The following is a 23,556-nucleotide window of genomic DNA, read 5'->3' as shown; positions in this document are numbered from 1 at the left end:
GTAGATAACTTTCTATGCGGCGAAAAAACATTTGTTTCCTCGTCAACTATGTATTGGAGTCATTCATTTCTCTCTCGCTACTCTACATGTCCGCGTCATCATCGTGGTGCTGGCTGTTGATTTTGAGGTCAGGAACCAGTATATCTAGAGAAAATTTTCAATAGGACGTAAGTAACATTGAGAGCCTCTCTTTGTTTACTTTCTCTTTCGTTTATTACGACGTCATTACAACACTTTGTACTAATTTTCCAGCACATATCGAAAGCCGACGGTTTTTACTACAATATTATGCAAAGAGTAGAGTAGTAAATGTTGAAATGGCCGAGTAATGAACAGAAGAGAAAGACCTCAAAGAGAATCTCTCATTGTTACTTACGTCCTATTGAAAATTTTCTCTAGATATATTGGCACGATTGGCACGTTCCCCAGGATATTCGCAAATTTGTACCTTACCAGGTCGTCTCAAAACTTTCCTAATGGGAAGGGAAAGGGAGCTGATAGACAAACAGCCTACATTTTTCTGTTCCGAAGGAATAATTAAATCTGTTGCTAAAGCCTATAACCTTACTCGCTGGATTAGAGACAATAGCATATCCTTAAATTTTTGCTCCCTGTACAGATGTATGGACAATCAAAAATCCGGACACGCAATTGCATTACTCCAGGACAGTTACATATCAAATAATATGAGATTTCGTAATCGGATTCACAAAGATTCCAGGAATAATACTCAGCACGTTGAATAGTAGCCATGTGATACTTGAGTTTTCATTATCCAGTCAGTGCCCTGACTAGAGTACTACAATTGTGATTGAAAAAATGCAACAAATTCTTTGACACTTTGGCATTCACATGCGACCGAAAAGTTTTTATTTGAACGCAAGTTTTCAAGCTACGCCAATGGTTGGCATTTTCAGATTCAGCTCGATAACGAATCTTGTGCTTTGTCCAACTTATCGACAGTGATAAAACTGGTTCTGCACCAACGAAGTCAGTCACAGCATCCGCTCTAGCCAATTCGTCCACCCCCATACATTTCCATGAAAGCAATGACCGGGTACCCATAGAAGGTAGATAGCATTTGATATGCTAAGTTCTTCGACTTGAGTTCGACATGCGATTACTAATTTTGATCTCGAATTTGTCGAATTAAGTGATTTTAGGGCAACCTGATTGTCAGAGCAAAAATATATTCTTTTACCACAAATTCCGTGTTAAAGTGCCTATTGTATACCATACAGAATCGCGAAGATTTCTGCTCGGAATACGGTACAGTATCTAGCAAGCGAATAGGATTGGTCTAATCTCATTTGGCGACAATAGATACCAGCACCGGCTCGGCCCTCCAGCCAGTGTACCAAACTACGTATTATTCAACTTGTCGCTCCATCCAGCCAGACAGCCATTCCTCGCGAGGAAGAAATCTCACATTAAAAATTTTTGAAAGGAAAACTACATGTGAGTGTACGGTCACTGGGAGCAAATATCTACTCATCCCAAGTAACCATTTGGGGCCATAGTCTGGCGTGTCTAGTTGCACTATCTTTTTTGTTACTGTTTCAGAACCCAATAACGTTGAGACGATATGCACAAGAAAATGCCTCTTGTTTCATAAACACATATAAGGGGTTTTATGTTCAACAATGCCGTAGTTAGTGTTATCGAGAACGCGCCAGTCACCGCCATCAAGACATCTGAAGATAGTTTAACTTTGATTGGATTGTCATGACTTCTCCCTTTTGCCACCAAACAAGGCATCCGTATGCCAATATGGGTCTAACAATTGATGTGTAGATCCACTAAATGTACTTGGGTTTGAGTCCCCATGGTTTGCCGAAAGCCCGCTTACATTGGCCAAAGACCATGCAATTTAATTTTAATTCAAAAATTAAGTCAACGTATATAACTTGAGCTATCACAACAATTTCAGAATCAAGAAACTGCAACGGACGAGCTCCGGTTGTAATCCTTCGTTGCGTGAAAAGCACCATCAATATTTTTTTTTTTGGATTTCTTAGAGTCCAACAGAAAGACATCATTGCTCTTCAACACAAGCCTTATGCTATATTCCGCCCTGAGGATAAAAAATTGGGTAAATACCAATATTTCTCCCAAAGGCGATTTTTTTTTTGTTGAAACATAAATAAGGCTTGCTGCATCAACTCAAAAACTGTGTTGATGCGAATTCTCGTGATCATTACACGATACTCCTCAGCGTCATACTCATATGTCGGAAATGCAAGCTCATTAAGTTTCCTCATCATGCCATCGGTGACAAGGTTCCATACAAGTGGTGACAGCACAGCACCTTGAGGAGATCCGAACACACTCAGTTTCATTATCTCTACATGTCTGAACGATGAGCACAGATGTCGGTTACTAAGCATTGCGTGTATCCAGCTCGTGATATATAAAGGTACTCTATGATTCGAAAGACATGTTGTCAAAATCACCTTCAATGTCAAGATAAAATATGGGTGGGTAGTGTCAGAGACACAATCGCAATGAAGTAGAATACATTTAAGTTTTTTCCTTCTAACTTGTACCGTAAATTGACATCAGAATGTTCAAGTAGGTAGTTTTGTATATTTTTTTTAATTCGAAAAAAATCATCTTTTCCTACTCGTACTAGGAATTTTAAATCGAATTATGGTTAGGGTCCCAGGTCGATGAATTCTCGTCTTCATAGGGCTCCAAAGAAGGCGTGGGGTATATTTGTACCCCAGTGCAACGTTCTAGGGTTAAGAACAGTAATATTTCGCTATATGCTACAATTGAAACGTTGAATCCCTCTAAGTCGCTCAAAATGGTGTAAAAAAGTTATTTTGCTGCAAATTTACCAATTCACTTCACTTTTAGTGGTGCTTATCACCAGCTGCACCAAGGTATGGCAGATTTGTTCTAATCCAACTGGCTAGAGCAAAATCCCACGAGTTCTTTCGGTGTTGTTGCTACTACTGCAGCGACCCTTAACTGTTGGCTTGAAAGGTGAGTTTTGCCCCTTTGTTGCAACTCCTGGTGATGAAAATCAGATCCCAATTTCTGTCTAGTTCCACCCAAAATCCACCCCCCCCCCTCCACCGGCCAGTGAAAATCTCCGAGTCAAAGCCTCTCCAGAGGTGGCAACCCTATAACAGATACTATGGATCGTCGCGCTCAAACTGATATTACTTATACCCACCTATATGCCGCTTTGATAGAGTGAACCACGGTATGATAACTACTAAAATGGAGAAATTTGTAAATAATGGTAGTTTTTGCATTTGTTATGATTCTAGCTCACCGATCAAGAGGTTATGGTTTCCTTTGGAAATTGCCATATATTTACTTTTAGGTCAGGAATAGCCCAGGCAGGCTACTTGAGACCGTTGATGCTTCTACTTTACTTCAATGACGAGTATTTAGTGCTACATACTACTCGGCGGTTCTTCGCAGACAATTTAAAAATATTTCATCTTCTCCGTTCGCTCAATTAAGAATTCCGGATTTCTCTAGCAATAGCTTAAAATCATTTATGATTGTGATGTAGCAAGAATCGCGTTTGTAAAAAACCAAAGATGTACCGGGGTTGCGATTTATCACAAAAAACATTGTGGAAGAGTATTGCCAAACACGTTCGAGCGAAACGTAACGGAGGAGGGGGGCTCATAAAACTATCATAAAATCTAAATTATTACTAGGGGTGTGTGCATATTCCAAAGTTGCCGAAAACCGATTGAACATTGCAAGATGACGTTATCTGAGTAAAAATACTCGAAAAAATTACACCACAGCAGACTGGTTTTCATGGTGTTAGAATTTAAAAGCGTTTCGAACCAACGTTCTGGTACTGGGTGGAATCAAAGTTTTACCAGTCCAAGTAAACAAGATCACTGAACTGTCAGAAATGAGAGGTTAAATATTTTCATGTAATTTTCTATAGCGTCTACCGCTTATTGTACCGTCTGAACAATAGGGTCAACATGTTGCTCGTTTGGCAAGTGAGCATCGATTCATACAAAACGAGCATGCGTGACCTGTATAAATAACTTTCCCGTATGTAATGAAACGCTTAAACGCTCTTTTTTGGTGGCACTGCCTGAAATAGATTTGCAAATTTCGGATTTTCCCCGTCGCTTTCGAAGGATTTCGTTTTTGCTTTATTTGTAGTAGTCGTACATTTTGCAAAATAAAATACAAAATTCGTGCACATATTTCCGATCAGATAGTGTAAAAATATTGCGATTTTGTTCAGAAGAACGAATGGTATTCACATTTAAAAACTGGGGAAAATTTCTCAGCAGAAATTTTCAAAAGGGACCCCAGTATTGAAACGTTAGAAGTATCCTACTGCAAAGCTCCTAAGCTTGCTTGTTTCTGCGAAAAAGTTTTTTTTATTTTTTTATTTTTTTTTTTTTTTATTTCAATTATAGAGGTTTTAACCTTAAGGTCATTCGCCTCTTCGGGTTAGAAAAATCTCTTAGGAAAAATTTCTAACCCTATGTACGGGGTCGGGACTCGAACCCAGGTGCGCTGCGTACAAGGCAATCGATTTACCAATACGCTACGCCCACCCCCATAGTTTTTTTTATTTTTTTAAACGTTTCAATGATTTGAGAAGGAAGAAGGTCAGACTGATCGATCTAAAGCTCGCGCCCAGTTTTAGGAATGAACCTAACAATTATTTCCCGCCACGCTAATGGAATGAATCCTGTTGCAACACTACAGGTTAAAAAAAAATTGGTTGAAGTACTCATATCTTTTTTGAAGTAGAACTGGAATGATTCCACCTTTCCCGGAGACTTTGCCTATTTGCTCGCTTTGGTTGTCACAATTCTACGAGCAAATGCGCAAGAATCAGAACTACCCGAAATGAGCTGAGTAGTAGTATTGTGTAGAGGCTTTTCCAACTGCTTCATTCTGAGTATCGATGGGCATTTCTGTATGCTTTGCGAGCCAACTTAAATGCCTTCGACCTGTCTCTGCGTCTACGATCCCAAGCTCTTCTGTGTAACTTTTGGAGTCCGAACAAGTTCCATATTCCATAAAAGGCTTCCTCTGGAAGCACGCATAACTCGAAGCGGACGAGCGTCTTGGTATGCTGCTACTATGAGTAAGTTTGTTTTATCCACGACTTCATCCAAGTCACTTGGAGATTCAATCGTTGAAAAATATCCATGAAACGTAGTCGTCAAACCCTCATCGTAGAGGTCCCAGTTCATAGACTTTGGATTGAGATATACGATTATATCTAGCGAAACGTTTAAATGATTAAAGACGATGTACTTATGATCAGATAACGACTGTTCAAGCTCATTTAGTACGAGTCCGTTTGCCGACTCATGCGTAATACAGTCAGAGCAGAGAGTAACATCTAACACCGCTTCCCTGCCAGCTCGTGCAAACGTTGGGCGATATTAATTATATGCAGATTTGAACTACTTAAGTATTCCTTCGGTTTGGTGCCTCTCAAATTGGTATCTGAGCTGCTCTGCATTATGTGGTGGACATGTATTTTTTTCCCTTGATTTATAGAAAAAGTGCGCTGTTGAATGCTACTACCGCATGATGTTTTATACGACAGGGTCAGGTAGTGGAAAATGGGTCGGTCCACCTACATTATCACCATAAAAATACCATTTGGTATACCTGGGAAGTAGTCTCTTCATGCGTCCTCAGTAATTGATTCCACTTCTCCGAATTGGGACATACATCTTTTAAGTAAGTGGTGCCAGATCATATAGCTTTACTACAATTTTCCCATCGTCGATATACATGACTTTTACGTTAGTTGCATCGGAAAAGACCTAAAGCATGATATGACGTAATGTCTAAATGAAGAAGGAAAAGGGCCCTCCGGTTGTAAGCAATTGACGACGAAAAAAATTGTTTTTAGTTTTGTTATGATGCAGAAAGTATTATTCTATTCAGTCAATTTCCATATAATTATACTTCCTTAATTTTCATTGTAAAATTTTAAAAATTGGGCGACTCACAGTGAATCTACGGAAGCACCTCGAAAGAATTCTGTGCACTCTGTAACTCAAAATCAATACAATAACCCCTTAATAAATTTTGTAATGGGGGTGGGCGTAGTGTAGTTTGTAAATCGATTGCCTTGTACGCAGCGCACCTGGGTTCGAGCTCCGACCCCGCACATAGGGTTAGAAATTTTTCATAAGATATTTTTCTAACCCGAAGAGGCGAATGACCTTAAAAATTTGTAAATTAATATAAAAAATATTAATAAATATTGTTAACATTTCTTAGTGGACTGTGACTTTTTAAAATATTTGGGAGCTCATCTAAACTGATTACTTACACAACATGATAAATAATTTGAATATTTCCAAAGTGAAGTAAATGTGTGCCATACTGCTAACTAGGTGATTATTTCTCAGCTGATGCAACTGTTAGATTTTATTTTGCGCACTAAAAATTTCAAAATATTGGTGATTAAGAACATGCGAAACATTTCCCGGAACCTCCGGGACAAGTCTATCAAATTCGGTCCTGTCCCGCCTAAACCGGAACATCTGGTCTGAACCACTTAAACGATTAGTAGAACCTTCATATAATCTTCACTGGAAAATTCCATCCAACTGCATTTGTCCTCATCCTGCCAGTGAAGATAAATTCTTTTCATAAATCTTCTCAATTTAGAACATCGCAACTGGACCAAACCCATCACGACGACGATCCGCGGGAAATTAACCGCTGCTCTACGAGCTACAAGACAAGATCAATCCTTATCATATATCACTGAGATTGCTCGGCTGACATTCCTCGAGCTCGGTTACACATCCACCGCCTTCTTCTTGGCCGGTCTAGACACGTTGTTCGCTGTCAGCAGTAGCGGACCTTATCGCAAAGAGGAATAAACAAACGCTTTAAACGCTCTCGACTCGACCTGCTGCTTGTGTCTCTGCAAAGCGGGAATCTTCTTTGGATGGCCCTATCTATCGCTCCTACTCGGAGTGAGTGAGTTAGCTTTTCCACAGCTTCCACCCAAGAATCAAAAAAAGCCGTCGTTGTTGCAACGGAAGCGTGCTGAACGAGCTGCCTCGCGGATCAGTAATTAAATTATAAAAGAGACTAAGCGCGTGAAAATCATTGCCACATATGCTGCGGAGGGTGCCAAGTGAAGTGCTTTCCTGTTCACATACAAGCCACATTTGCCGGTGGTGCGATAAATGTGAAGGATTATTGTTTGGCTTTTCCGCTGGCTGAAGCAACTTTCGCGGTTACTGCTGGCGATGACGAATCCGGTGTGAAATGTGTTAAATGTGAAACGGTTGACTTGGTGAATTTTAATAGGATTTCTGTCGCCCCGCCAGAGTAGGTGCTGTTGAGTGGGCGGATATCACGTGCGGTGACTACGAGAATGGGCTCAGAAACCGAGGGATCTGCCATGGAAGATCAGAAGAAAAGTGTCAATTGTGTTAATAGTGATATCGACGAGAAGTATGCGGAAAAATCGGGAGATGAAGCTAACAATGGTACAGTGGAATATGAAAGTTTCAGCAGTAGTGAGAAGACAAAAAATGGAGCGGAGTTCCAGAAGATGTTGCCGGACGATCTGGAGGATATGTTCAAAGATATGCCGTTAACCAAGGATACAACCTGTGGAATTTGGATATTCAAAGGACCGTATTTGCAAAAGTAAGTCCATTATTTAGAACCTTTAAGGAAAGCTTTGTAAGTTTGTGATTTAACTCATTTTGTTACTATTTAGTAATATGTAACATATGGATGTAATATACACTGTTACAGACAATGTATCAGCATACTTAACGTTGTGTATTTCGTGATATTTCTGGGCAACATTTCTCATTTGCATAATTAAAAATAATAGTTAAACGTGAATTGTAGTCGGAAAAATTTGCTTAGAAAGATTTTGTACATTAGAAACACGAATTCTGTAAAAAAAATGCTTCTAATTTATAAGCAATTTTTTCCCAGCATCAGCATCTTCTATTATAATTGTTTTTAATATTCATAATGTTTCAGCATTCAATAAACATAAATCAATTTCCTGTAACTTTTAATTTCAATTCATTTGAACGAAAATTAAACAACTTTATGACCAATCTATTGCCAATTGATATGTTTCTTAAATTTTGTGGCATTTGAACCTATACAAAGGACGTAGCCAGCCATAGAACTCCTCCTCTCCTCTCCCTCTCTTGAAAACAAATTTTTAAAATGGTTGAGAAGCTGAATAAAAATGTAAACTATCCTAAGTTAGGCGTCCTAAAAACCCAAGGTGAAGTTATTTTAAAAAAATCGAAACGTGGCTTCATAGTTTAAAACCAAGTTTTGAGGACATTTTCCTTCACAACGATTTAGTAGGAACCCTAAACCCCCAGCATATTTTTGTTTTGCTCTGTTCTGCAGTTCAGTCCGTTTGAAAGATTTGTTAATCAAAAAAAAAAAATTCAAAGAAGGATGATTTTTATTTACTAGAATTGTCGTCGAGAAAATTTTAAGTGTCAAGATTTTTATTTATCACCACTAAGGTATCAAAAAATTTGTTTCTGTTTTAAAATTTGTATTTCTGTTTGACATCAGACCTCGACCTTTATGCATTTTGAAATCGTCAAAATGTAATTTGGATTTCTGAAAAAATTCGTGGGATTTTTGATTCCTGAAAAAGCTCGTGGCACAGCAATTTCCGTCGAATTGAAATTTTAGATTCTCAACATTTTTTATTTTGAATAGCTTATTAATATAAATGTTTCAAATAATATGATGATAAAGTGATGAAATTGAATCTAATAGTTATATGAGAAATAAATATTTAGGTGTCAGTTACATTATACATTATGCTATATTTCTCCTTAGTGGAGAATAATTTTGGTAAAAATCTATAACTGAATTAGTTGTTGAATTTGCGTTTCGACTTCGTCTCATCAGAATCCGACACTAACTTAGTTAAAGTACTAAGCAAGCGTCAGACAAATAATTCGTTCATTATTATTTAAAAAAAAATATTAATTCGTTCATTATTGCCTTTCTCATATAGAAAGGTTATGCAATTACTCTGAAAAACGTCAACCTAATGCCGGCCCGGAGGGCCGAGTGTCATATCCCATTCGACTCAGTTCGTCGAGATCGGAAAAAGTCTGTATGTGTGTGTATGCATGTGTGTGTATGCATGTGTGTGTATGTGTGTGTGTATAAGTGTGTGTATATGTATGTGCGTATGTGTCAAATAATGTCACTCATTTTTCTCAGAGATGACTGGACCGATTTGCCCAAACTTAGTCTCAAATGAAAGGTGCAACCTTCCCATCGGCTGCTATTGAATTTTGGATCGATCGGGATTCTGCTTCCGGAATTACGGGTTTCAGAGTGCGGCCACACAGAAATTTCTCATATAAACTATAGAAAAAATTAAAAATAGAATTTTTATTTTTGATGCTAAATGTGTTCAAGGTGCATGAAACGTCGAGATTTGATGCAAACTCGAAAAAAAATCTGACGGCAATTCACTTTTTTGGATTTTGGCACATTTTTGCCTTTCTCATATAGAAAGGTTATGCAATCACTCTGAAAAACGTCAACCTAATCCCGGCCAAATTTTTTTTTCGACTCGCATAAGGATTTTGGATTTTAACAGGGGCGTAGTTGATGGTTTACGGAGAGGGGTTACACCCCCCCCCCTCTACTGTTCACTCCCCTCCTATAAAAATCTCCTTAAATCACCCCTCAGACCACCACCCCATCCAGCCCTCATACCCCTCCCTTTCAACCCCATCATCTTTAAACCACCACTATATCACAAAGCATACCAATTTAAGCTGAGGAGTCGTTCGTTCATAGGACTTTCGCCCTCCTCACATACCCACCCCCGCATGACAAAATGAGTTAGCAAGCAGATAACATTGATCTAATGCTGATTAGGCTAATGGAGTATGATATTTTTTTGTTTCAAGTGTTTCACCGTCGACACGTAGCTCATCAAGTTCATGGCTGGCATGCCATTGTGTATAAGTGCAAAGTGTACTAAGAATGTAATGGACATTTCCACAATTATGTTGAACATAAAAAGCCTCCGTGCCATAGTTTAGAGAAATGAGAAAGGCACAATTGCACCGCTAGGTGGATTAAAACAGGTTTTTTTTTAAATACTGTGAAATGATTTTTGTCACGAAAAAAAATTCATCAAATTTCCATGAACATTTTTAAAAAAAAAAGGTCATTGCGGAAGAGATGCCGTATGTGCGGGTGAGACGCCGCACCATGATCACAAACTGAAAAATGGTGAACAAAAGTATTTTTAGCTATCGTTGATGTTTTTGTGTTGGGGTATTCAGCTGAGTTTCATGCACCTTAATTTTTCTTAAGGGGGTAATACCATTTCTAGAAACATTTTTTATGCAACATTTCAAATTACAAGTTGGAGTAACTGAATTAAGGTTACTATTTATTTATATTTATGCGATTTATATCTATGAGTTGATAGTGGTTCCTTAAAAGCAGTTTTTGGTTGTTTCTCCCAACAATGAATTTATATAGCTTAGGTTTGCTCCTCAAAGATTCATTTTGAAAAAGCATCAATTCGTTGAAATTTTCATTTTTATCCCAAGATTGACATCACTACAAATCAATGCGTTCACTAAAATTAACGCCTGAAAATTTATAGAATAAACCGAAGTAACTAATACTTAGATACGTATCGCCCGTTTAAATGTATAGATAAATAGACTCATAATCCTATATGTCACTGTGTTAGGTCCGATAGTTTGTGAATATACCTTATTAAGTACCTATACTCAACGCAAATGTTCATTTAATGACATTCCGATGTTAAAAAAATTCTCTATAACTATGGATCCTCCGCTATCGGGTGCGGCATCTCATCCACAATTTTGATGCGGCATCTCTCCCAATTGTATGGGAGAGATGCCGCACGACGGCATTTTCCTCTGAAATTATGGATGACCGTGCTCATGATCAGAACGCCTTCTAAAAGGTCCCAGCTATTCAACCGATACATGATTTACCAATTTAAAAAATCGAACAATTTAAAAAAAAAATGAAATTTTAATGTGGTACTGAACAACTTTCGGCACTCCGTGAAACAACTGGACGCACACAAACGTTTATAAAATTTTCGTGTGTTAATAATAAGGATTATTTTACATCACCAGTGTTGTAATTCTTCGAAAGACAAACTCACAATATCATATTACCGTATAAAAGTTACCCTATACACGAGATATAGAAAGTGCGGCATCTCACCCGACGCGGCATCTCTCCCGAAATTATCCTATTCCATTGATCTGCAAATCAGTTGAAAAAGCATAATTTGCAATCACTACGCACACCAAATGTTTACCGATCAAAATATTTCCCACAGAATTTCATTTGCAGAACCTAAGCCTTTTGGAATAAATTAAAAATCTTTTTCTCGGGATTCCCGAATCCCGGGAATGAGAAAACATCATTTCCCGGGAATCGGGAATCCCGGGAAATCCAAAAATCCCGGGAAATAAATTGGAAGCTCGGGATGGAAGCTTCTGTACTCCATTGCCGTTGAATCAATGTTGCACGTCCTTGCTATAATGGCAACTGGCTAGATATAGCTAAAATGTAACTAGAACATCATGACACTGAGTTAAATTTAAAATCTGTTTCTTATAGCACAACCATTTTCAACACTTTCAAATTCGTAGTCATATCCGTCACAAAAAACTGATTTTCTTGCCAAAGCAACAGATCCCTTGCCAAACCATAATTCTGTTACGTGAAAACAGACTTGAATCGACCAGGAAAATAAGCGTGCGCAAGAGCCTGTAAAATTTGTGAACTAGGATTTTGTTCCAGGGTGACTTCAAAAGTACAATGATTAGTATTCAGTTTTTATCAGAGATGTTCGGAAAGTGTAGTTGATGAGAAACGGTTCCAATTCGACGCTTCAATTGAACTTTGCGGGCAGTTATGAATATTTCTTGTACTTTTTAATCACTCGACTCATAGTTCTTTTAGAATAATCCAGTAGAAAACAAAGAAAAATCAGTTACCCTTTTCTATACCTTCCCAGCATGAATGGCTCTTCTTGAATGTCTCGTGGTTTGCATTGGGTTTGTAAATTCTATTTTGATATCATTTTTCTACATTACACTAAATATTTGAATAATCATTTAACGTCTATTGGATATCTGAAAATCATAGATGGGGCTGGTATACACTAGGAGGTTTACATCACAAAAATCCTTTTTCGTAAGAAGTGACAAAAAACCGACCCTCTTTTCATTTAGTGCTTCTTTTAGACATTCTAATTTTATGTGATGAATAAGAAAATTATTTCTTAACATTCCTATCTATTCTAACCTGGTTGCTTCTCTCTCTAGTGGTTAGAAATGTCGAACACGTGAAATTGTTAGTATGTCCGTCACGCGTCAATGCTTATTTTGGGCCTCTCAAAATTATTTCATTTTCTTGTCGCAATGGATACCTTTTCGTAGCCTCAGTTTGCTCACCATTTTTAATTATTTTTGTCTTTCTCGTGAAGAAAATCAATCGGTATGAATTTCTTTTTTTTGTAACCGAGGCCCGCAGGGCGGAATCTCTTATACCATTCGGCTCAGTTAGTCGAAATCGTAAAAAGTGTGTGTGTGTGTATGTATGTATTTATTTACGTGTGTATGTGTCAAACAGTCTCACCGATTTTTCTCAGAGATGGCTGAACCGATTTGCACAAACTTAATCTCAAATGAAAGGAAAAACCTTCCCATCGGTCGCTATTGAATTTTTTATTAATCCGACTACCGGTTCCGGAGTTACGGGTTGAAGAGTACGATCATACATCAAATTCCTATATAAACTGGTACCACCATGATCTCTAAATTATGCAAAACACATTAAAATGTGTGCAACATGACCCACCGAAGTCGATGTGACCACATTGGTCACCTCTGATGGTGCTTGATGCCCCCGTGTAACTTTCAAGGCCCTAAGTTAATATCGCTCCTATTTCTCAACTAATTCTTTGGCGATGTTTACAAACTTGTTCTCAAATAAGAGGTACAACGTTCCCATTGGCTGCTGTTGAATTTCTAATTGATGCGACTTCCGGTTCCGGAATTATAGGGTGCTGAGTATGAACACGCAGCAAATCCCGATTTCAACGTGTTCAGCGTTGCGCGTAAAAATGTGAAAAATTTTCCAAAATGTGACCACAAACTGCATGGGTTTGTAGTTCTAGGTCACTAATAGTAATTCAAAGATTTTTACAGTCTTGATTTAAAATGAAACATACAGTAATACCATTGACTGCTATTGAATTTCATTCAGTAGTGACTTTTGGTTCCGGAGTTACAGGTTGGTTATTGCGGTCACAATCGTAATACCTCATAGGTTAAAAATCTATTGAAATGAATGTCAAATTTCTTCGATTCGCTGGCCTAGATCACTGATGGTGAATCAAAGAGTCATGGAATAAATTGTCTACCATCTACATTTCCTAAAATCCCGGGTTCTGGGCATATTCCAAAACTAAAGCTACTTTGGTGATGACGGAACCAATTTTCACTAACCTAGTTTTAAATGAAGGGTATAATATGAAGTTGCCTGTTGAGCCCACCATCCACCCCTTCGTCTCATTCCACTCCCCAACTCTCTTACCTCCCTCCCCTTCTCAGACCAACCTCACACCCGATTTCCCTTCTCCCACCCGTATACCAAAATATGTTAGGTTGTTCTCAACGCATCCTCCTCTCCCACTAATTATCCCCCTACTATCCCCCACCGTCCCGCATTTCAAAATATGTTAACATGAAGACAACATTTAACTCACGCCGATTAAGCTAAATATATATTATATTTTTTTTGTTTCAAGCGTGTAAACGTCAACATGTTGCTCATCAGGTTCGTGACAGTCGTGCATTCATATGTACAAAGTGAAATAAGAATGAAATATACATTTTCACAATGTTATATTGAACGTAACCATTTATTAAATCATAGCTTTGATAAATGAGCAAGGCACAATTGCATCACTAGGTGGATTAGAACAGGTTTTTTTGGAGATTTTGTGATGATTTCTATTTTTCTTGTTTGTCTTCTCTATGAATAATATTTGAATCAAATTAAGGATATTGCTAGACATTTTTTCGCTATTCGTCGTTATGATAATCCTAAAACGAATTGTTGGGCACCTAATATCTTCTGGTGGGCGGCTCAAAGATTCCTAAAACCTTGAATTAGTAATACGAGAACAACATAAAATTAAAGTCTACGTAGACTTTTGCAAAGACTCCCCCTCGTAGACAAACATAGACTTTTACTAGAACCCCCCCCCCCCCCTGGCCCCACATGAGTCTACGTGGTTTATGAACAGCCCTGTGCAACAATTACATCCAGCCTACAGGTTCTTACCTAAAAATATTATGTTGATTTCTCGGAATATAAGATTGTGACGAATGATGAGACCTGTTTTACGGGGGAGGGTAATAGATGGCAATCAAAACATTGCTACGAGTCTACTGACAATGAAACAACAACAAATGTTCAATTCAATTTAACGTTGTGTTACATGAAAAAAAATGTTCTCAAAATGGTGAAAAAACTACCATGAATTCTGGAACAGGTTTTCACGTTGCGGAAACAGAACCATGAAAAAAACAAGTGTTTTATAATTATGACGAATTTACCTTCAGTAACGCACACATAACACTTTAACTAGTGGAAATAATTGTTTTGTGAACTTCAGTCACGATTTCCGCCGTGTCATTACCAAATCGCTTTTCTGTACGTGAACTAGTTCACAATTTTATGAACATTATTCATAAAACCAAAGATTGACTCATGATGTCATTCATAGATTTTGGAACATTAGTTCACAAATCAAAACATTCTGAATATTTCGCCAAACTCGGAGTTTTATTCATAAACTCATTCAATCCTCGTGAACTAATTCATGATTCCTATAGTATAATAGTCACGACTAACAATTCGTGCTCTTGGGATAGTTCACGAAATCATAAAATATTCATGTATTCGTGAACTGGTTCAAGATTCCCAGTGCAATAGTCATGATTGAGCATTCGCGCTCGTGAAATACTTTACAAAATCATTCGTGTATTCGTGAATTGGTTTATGATTACTAGTATGATAGTCACGGCTAACCATGTATGCCTGGGATATAAATAACAAAATTATAAAATATCATTCATGTATTCGTGGACTTGTTCATGACAGCTAGAATAAGAGTCACGACTTACTATTCATGCTCATGAAACAGTTCACGAAATCATAAAATATGGATTCATGGATTCGTGAACTGGATCATGATTCCTAGTATATGATTTAGGTTTTATTTTGCGTGTTTGTGACATTTAGAAGATATCCCTAATCATTTTCAATTTCATGCAACATGGTGATAAAATTTTCACGTGAACTATTTCACAAAATATAAAGAATTATAAGAATTATAAATAAATAATAACCAAAAAATAATAGATCGCGATAAGGCGAAGAAAAATTACGAATACCATGATAAAATTGCTGATCTCATGAACATGAGTCACATTACCTTATGTGTCGCAATTTGAAAGTAAACTCTAGAATAATATATCACGATAACGTGAACAGATATTACGAAAATCGTGAAGATCCTGTAAATATGAACGTGAATCACACAGCTTGTGACCAAAATACCAAAACTCGTGACTAAGATCTTGACATCATGAACATAAATAAACTTAAATCTCTACTCGTGACTAAAATATCACGACAACGTGAATAGAATCATGACAAAGCTCCTGAAATCATGAACACAAATCCATAACTTGCGATTAAAATTAGGATTAACCCTGAATCATGAACACGAGTCACTCTACTCATAACTATAACACCACAATAACGGGAATAGAAATTACGTAAATCGTAACTAAGATTCTGAAATCATAAATACAAATCCAGATAGTCTGACAGAAAAATCTGATAGTAAACTCGTGTACAAAAAAGCATGGTAACGTGATGATAAATCACAAAAATCGCAAATAAACTCCGGAAGTCATCAAAATCGTTTGACAATCGGCTGTATATTCCCAGCTTGAGAACAAGAATAAAAAAAACTAGAGATGTTCAGGGAACAATTAATCATATTCGTGGCGAGCTGGTTTTTTTAGAAACACAAATGGATTCATGAATATGAGGTTGTTCATAATTTCTGGAACTTGGTCATGGTTTTCGTAAATCGTCCAGTTCATGTACTCGTGCTTTTTTTTCTTGGATTTTTTCCGAGTAGAAATGGTCTCTAGTGATCGTGAATTACGCAACCCTGTTTTAGGCAAGATCTAGCAATTTTTTCACTAATCTATGTGACAAAATATAATGTCTGTTCTTTAAAAATTTATCCTGGAGTACTATAAAAATGGAAAGTGGTGTTTTGGCCTGATTAAGTCTCATCACATTACGGGAATTCAACCTTACCGTCAACGTAACAACAAATTAATCCCAAAAGATTTTAATCCCTAAGTAATCATAACGAAAAGTTGAAGCATAAGTTACATACGATCAAATCAAATTTTTCTGGAGATCATTCGCACGGTGACTCTCGGACCGATAAGACGATCTTCCCAGTCCGTGCAGCCTAACGCTATACAGCATATTGTTAATCCGCTTTCTAGATTATCTTGTACCGCTTCGAGGTTTGGCATTTTTATTCTCTTCTGCTGTGTGTACGCGTTAATCTTTATTCGATCAGTAGCAGTGTTACGTCTCTTATAAACTTCCTAGATACCGTTATCCAAGATGAGTACTGATATTAATATACGGTACGGTACGACAGAAAAATGAATGTACTTTGAATGTACTAAATCGTCAACCTTATCCCGCCCCGGAGGGCCGAGTGTCATATGCCATTCGACTCAGTTCGTCGAGATCGGAAAATGTATGTGTGTATGTATGTATGTGTGTATGTGGGAAAAATGTCACCTCAGTTTCTCAGAGATGGCTAGACCGATTTAAACAAACCTGGTCTCAAATTAAAGGTACAACCTTCCCATGCTATTGAATTTTTTATTGATTAGACTTCCGGTTCCGGAGTGCGACCGCACGGCAAATTCCCATACAAACTGAAATGAAAAATTCTCAAAGGGGGGAGTAAAGGAAAATTTCAAAATCGAATTTGTATTTTTAATGCCAAATAACTTTAAAATGCATGAAACGGACCGGATCTTCCTCCTTGATCCGCCGCTAGTTTCAAGCAATATTTCAGTGTCTACAAATTGTATCTCAAGATCTTGGCTGTCGATCCATCGTATATAAGTGCAAATCGAACTGAATATGTAGTATTCATTTCCATTATTGTATTGAACATAACAAGCCATGGAATCGTAGTCTGGACAAATGAGACAAGCACAATTGCACCACTAGGAGGATTAAGACAGGTTTTTTGTGTTGCATTTGATGAGATCTACAACCTATACTTGGGCACTTGAAAAGCACAAAATCTCTGTAGCACCGTGTTACATTTCCCATCCTTATCTCTACTACCAACGTGTACTGGGTAATAGGTCCGTGCAAAATGACTTCCCCAGACAATGGCTCACCTGAAGGTGAGATGGATGTCGAAATAAAATCGACTCCTCAATTGAAATTGTATCCATCCTCCTCAACCGGACCCTTCGTGCTCTTTTTCCAGGTCAAAAGCAAAAATTAACCTTAGTGCAGATTTCTACAGTTCCAGATATTCGACTGTGACAGAAATATCGAAAATTCGATCTGATAAATAGTTTGAAGCAAACAAATGACTGCAAGCTGGCTACGACGGGCCTTTTACGAATGAGTAGAGAGTATATGTACCAACCAACCAGGTTGAAATAGATGGGGTCGCTTCCGATTCGAGCTTGCGTTACGCGGATTTGCTGACACACTGCGTTGGTTGTTTTAAAGACCCCATGCTGCAGCCAGTTAAGATACTGGAGACTGCAAACGCTTGCATTCAGTATCAGTTGTAGTTGATGAGAAGAGAACATCTGTCAACGCCGACTCTTATCAGATAACTTTTGTCGGGTCTGCTCTACCTAACTACGTCCGCTGGGAAGTAGGGGAACTGGGGGTAAGACGGACATATTAAGGATATACTCAAATATAACATAGTAAGAGCGTGTTTTTGTCAACATGTAATACTCTATGTTGTAGCTCCTTATGTTGGCTTTCGAGTGCCCAGAGGGATTATGTTACAAAAATTAATAAGTATCATTTTTTAAAGAACTAGAAAACGATGAAATATTAGCTTTTTTCCAGACTGCGGGTGAAACGGACATACGGTGGGGGTAAGACGGACATGTTGCAGAAATGATGATCACAACACACAATATTAAAATTTACTATTTCTAACGGATGTATTGAATAGATTGTGGTTCTTCTTAATATATATGTTCAATTTGTGGCGAAAAATAACGTTTTGGGGTTCGATTTAGAATTGAAGGAAATGATGTATTGTCTAATATCGCTTTTGCCGTTGTCATAAAGCTATAGAGAGCTATACAAAGAGTTCCAATGATTAGTCACAATTACTAATACAAAACTGGAAAGTTATATATTAAGTGTGTAATTGGTAACATCAGTTCCTCGATTACACACAGCCAGAGTATGCACTGCACCTTCTCCAGGCTCTAAGAATTCCGTATTTAGTCTCGGTCACATTAACGCACATCCTGCAGTCTACTGCAAGTAAGACTTCAGCCAACTGGATGGTTCTCCACGTTTAACTGCTAGAATTTAGTTTCTACACGCGAGACATTCATATAAGGATGAATCCATAGAATTAATGAAAACTGTCTATCTTGCCCTAAAGTATACATATTTTTTAAACATTTTTACTTATTCATGCCTAAATAAACTTATCTTTTATTTTCCACGAAGGTGTCACTTAAGAGTTACTTTATCGAAATAAACGAAAAAATCCGCGAAAAAATTGTTTTTTTCCTCGATAAACCTTAAAATCAGGAACTTGAAAATTACATCCGCACGAAGCTGCACTATTGATTATCAATATTTGCTTAAATAGTACGTGTTTAGCAGTATTCAAGGCCTACAAAGTGTTTCATAGTTCAAGGTTATCCATAATGTTAGGGTACACATACAATACAATTGAAGTATTAATGTTATATCCCTAAAGTAACCATGTGTCCGTCTTACCCCACCTGTCCGTCTTACCCACAGTTCCCCTAATGTGGTTTCCGTAGAATGATTGTTGGTTGTCGCGGCTGACTGCGCGAAGAGGAAGTAATAGGAAAAAATAGAAACGAGAAACGTTTCGATCAAGTTTACGCATTGCTAAAATCTCTTGCTGACCTATTCTGCTGAGTTTCGCTTGTTCAGATTCTTCATTGGGAAAGACTATATGTATTCGCAGTTAATAAGCATACTGCTCGCGGGCATGGCGACAGTAGAAATGCTAACGGAAATACCGTTCTGTTCGAAAGCACCTTCGTTTTCATGGCAATATCTACCGAAGACTGGGAATGGAAAATATCACACAACAGTGTTACATTCAATAAGATGATCGTTTCATAAAGAGCCAGCTTGAATTCACACACTCAGCACACATTTAGGTCAAATATAAAATCGGCGCGCATTTTAATACAATTGGCGTCGCCCACGAAATGCGCGCGTGAAAATCATCGGCGGCGTGGCGCTGCGGCGCACTCCCTTATATAAAAATAACAACCAACATCAACTTTGCGATCGTATGTTTTGTTTCTTTTTATGATGTTTGAGGAACATGTCGGACATTGATGTATCTCAAAATGCTCAAAACAAACATACTAATATTGGCTTGTCATTATCAAATGATAGTAATTTTGATTTCTGGGGAAAGTGTCGGCATTACTCACAGTATGAGACTTATTCGCAGTTTCCCTACCCATTGAGCTGTTTCTTAGATATGATATTGATATATCAATTCAATAGAGTGGCAAAATAGAACAAGATAGGATTTTTTATTTACTCAAACCCCAAACCCTCTTTAGAACCAGAAAATCTTTACACCAACGCGTTTATATCTTTTCATCTATTTTTACAGATTCGCCAACAAAAAGGCGTACGTGTTTCTGTACGGCGTCATCGGTTGCATATTTTCCGCCACCTACGCCTATTTCAACGGCACGATTACCACGCTGGAGAAGCGATACAAGATTCCCAGCAAAAACACTGGCATCATTTCCGTCGGTAACGATATCAGTTCGCTGTTTCTGTCGGCCATTCTGAGCTACTACGCCGGCAAGGGTCACCGACCTCGGTGGATAGCGTTCGGTCTGTTCACGATCGTCCTGTTTTGCTGGATGACGGCATTGCCGCATTTGTTGTACGGCCCAGGAGAGGCCGCACTGGTTTTGACCACCGAATTTGGCGCTACGTACGATGAGAACCAAACCAAGGAGGTTTTCGAGGCTCAGAAGGCGAAAACGCTTTGCCGCAGTAATGGCACACGGGGGGCTGAGTGTGAGACCGAGGAAGGTAATTTCGCACCGCAGGCGATTCTTTTCGTGGCTCAGTTCATCTCGGGTATCGGTAGCTCGCTGTACTACACTCTGGGTGTTTCCTATATGGATGACAACATCAAGAAATCTAAAACTCCTGCACTGGTTAGTGAGTATCCGTGTCGTTTGCTTGAATCTGTTTTTTACAATTTTGTGACCTTTTTCAGGTGTTTCCTATTTCCTGAGAATGCTTGGACCAGCCATGGGATATACTCTTGCTTCGTATTGTTTGAAGCTGTACATTTCGCCGTCGATGACTCCAACAATCTCCAATAAAGATCCTCGATGGCTTGGTGCCTGGTGGATCGGATGGTTAGTTCTGGGAGTGGTTCTGTGTTTCTTTGCCTTGTTTATGGGCATGTTTCCGAAGCAGCTGCCTAGAGCCGCAGTTCGAAAAAGAATCGCTGTTGAGAAGAAAAAGCTTGGCATGAAGCTCAGTGAGGTGAAGAAGGAGGATGAACTGCCAGCGTCGTTTAAAGATATGATCAAAACATTCAAGCGGTTGCTGAAAAACAAAATTCTTATGTTGAACAACCTCGCTTCGGTTTTCTACTTCTTCGGTTACATGCCGTACTGGATCTTCACACCGAAGTACATTGAGACCCAGTACAAACAATCGGCGTCTACGTCCAGCTTGGTAACTGGTACTGTGGCCCTGGGATTCTCCGCGATTGGTGTTCTGCTATCCGGTATAGTGATCTCGAAGTACAAACCTAGGGCCCGCTACATGGCGGCATGGAATGTTATGGTAGGGCTTATGTCAGTGATGGGAATGGTGATGTACGCCTTCCTGGGATGCACTGCGAGCGAAAATTCTGTGATCGTCAACCATCCGTCAGCGTGAGTAACAATCAACGGAATATACTTGATTGAATATTGATTGTTTTCTTCGTAGGACCGATCTGACGCCAACCTGCAACTCGGCATGTCAGTGTGACTATGTCAAATACTCACCAATTTGTGGAGAAGATAGTAACACATATATTTCGGCTTGTCATGCTGGTTGTAAACAGCAGTATCAGATTGGTGATCTCAAGGTAAGAAAACTCTTCACCACATTGTATATCTCGTATAATCACATGATTTCTGAATTCTTGAATTCTTTTATCTTATCAGTGATTCCAAACAAACTTATACCTTATTATATCCATAATTTTAGACATACGATGAATGCGCGTGTATATCAGGAGGGAACTTTTCCGCTCACAATCCTATGTTCGAAAGGTTAAGGTCACCCGAAAATAGCACATACCTTCCGTATACACACGAGAACTCGGTAGGAGAAGCAATCTCCATTATAAATTCGTACGATTCCCTTTCTGAACTATCATCTCTTCTTCTAGCTTCCCGCAATAGGTGGGAAAGCCATGGCCGGTCCATGCCCACTTGATTGCAAGCGAGAATTCATCACCTTCCTGGTGGTAATGTGTTTCCTGAAGTTTTCCGGCGCAACGGGACGGGCCAGCAACTTCCTGGTGTCGGTGCGGTGCGTCGACGAAAAGGACAAAACCGTCTCGATGGGCTTCGGAATGATGCTGCTTAGTTTGATGTCCTTCATACCGAGTCCGATCTTTTTTGGGCTGGTCCTGGATAAAACTTGCCTAGTGTGGGGTAAAACGTGTTCGGGTAAAGGCAATTGCTGGCTGTACGACGGAGAATCATTGAGGTACGAGTTTATCTCTTTTTCGGATTGGTGAAACATAACGAGTCATTTACTATTCACAGGTATCTTCTGAACTTCATAGCGGCAGCGTTCGTTTTTGTGGGGACAGTGTTTGACTGTGGGGTGTGGTACTACGTAAAAGATTTGAAAATATTTGACGAAGAAGTTAAGGATAAGGAAATCGACCTGGCAGAAAAGGAGGAGGAAGCCACGACCGATAGACCATCGTAGCTTTATCTTAGTTATTGTTGAAACTTTTATCAGCAAATAAGCTAATTCCAAAGACCAAACTGTACATTAACTTAGCCTATGATACTATATTGAATTTCTTGTTTTCTATTAGTGAATCATAAACCGTTCTGTTTTAAATGGAAATCTACAGTTAAATAAAATCAGTGAATTTTATCATGAAAGAAATTGTCCAGAGGTAGGCCTCAATTACTAATGTCCTAAGACGATAATAATGCCCGTCAGCACCAATCGTATAGCTAATAAAATAGAAAATGCAGTTTGATCCAGTCGGACTACTTTCGTAAAAGGTTTCAAACTTGTATGGAATAAACCTTTATCAGCTTGAATGATATTTTCCACTCAAGTAACTTGTATCCAATAATGTATTGTATGCGATCATTTTAATGAGATGCTATTGAAAATGTAGTGCAATTGGGGGTATTTTTTGTTAACAGCATAAACCTGTGCTTTGAGTGATCAGAGACACAATTTCTTGTTAATCTAATATCCCTAACACAGTTTCCAATAAGAACGCATTGGGTTTGTGTATTATTCACAAATCTATGGACGCTTAATTCGGTTTACTTGATTCATTTGAAATTATCGCTCCAACATACTAGAGGAAATGTAATACATATTAATATTCATCGATGTATGATAATAAAAGAAACGTATACAATTCGCTCGAGCATTTAAGAGTCGACTCAGCTCGACGATTTGGGATAATGTGTGAAGGGTAACATGGGGAGACTTGACCAAGTGCAAAATTCTATTTTTTGCTATGGCGTCTTCTATTCGATTCTTATATTTTTTTCAAGAATATTTTTATACTTGTTTCGATCCCTTAAGGTAATTTTAAAAGTTTGGAATGAATCCTTTCCTTACAGAAAATATTATGTGATTAATAAATTTGCATTAAATGATGTAATTTTTTATCAAACTTTCTATGGAAATATCTACTCGACTACTAATTACTATTAATGTACTAATATACCATCTTAATCCTTGTGAAGCAGTGAAATGATTTTACATAAATTGGAACATTGGAATAGTTATTACTAGAATTTGCATGACATTGAACGCAATAACTAATGTTGGGGAGACTTGACCAAGATTTTATGGGGAGACTTGACAAAGTGGCAATTAGCTGAAGAAAGATACAAAATTCCTGATATTTATTAT

The 23,556-nt window shown here is 38.2% G+C and overlaps 1 protein-coding gene across 1 annotated transcript in view; it reads left to right on the top strand.

Annotated features, from left to right (window-relative positions):
* LOC131689864 (solute carrier organic anion transporter family member 74D-like) overlaps nucleotides 1-22,518 on the top strand; it is a 28,298-nt gene extending 5,780 nt beyond the window's left edge. Inside the window, exons 2-8 of the mRNA XM_058975209.1 lie at nucleotides 7,322-7,641; nucleotides 20,024-20,589; nucleotides 20,648-21,320; nucleotides 21,376-21,517; nucleotides 21,640-21,756; nucleotides 21,824-22,146; nucleotides 22,206-22,518. Coding sequence (XP_058831192.1) covers nucleotides 7,322-7,641; nucleotides 20,024-20,589; nucleotides 20,648-21,320; nucleotides 21,376-21,517; nucleotides 21,640-21,756; nucleotides 21,824-22,146; nucleotides 22,206-22,374 — 2,310 coding nt within the window. The 3' untranslated portion in view covers nucleotides 22,375-22,518. The remainder of the gene's footprint in view (nucleotides 1-7,321; nucleotides 7,642-20,023; nucleotides 20,590-20,647; nucleotides 21,321-21,375; nucleotides 21,518-21,639; nucleotides 21,757-21,823; nucleotides 22,147-22,205) is intronic.
* Nucleotides 22,519-23,556: the final 1,038 nt, after the last annotated feature.

Source organism: Topomyia yanbarensis, chromosome 3, assembly GCF_030247195.1.
Source record: "Topomyia yanbarensis strain Yona2022 chromosome 3, ASM3024719v1, whole genome shotgun sequence".
Lineage (NCBI taxonomy): Eukaryota > Metazoa > Arthropoda > Insecta > Diptera > Culicidae > Topomyia > Topomyia yanbarensis.
The sequence above is the reverse complement of the archived record's forward strand: the minus strand, read 5'-3'. Positions and strand labels throughout refer to the sequence as shown.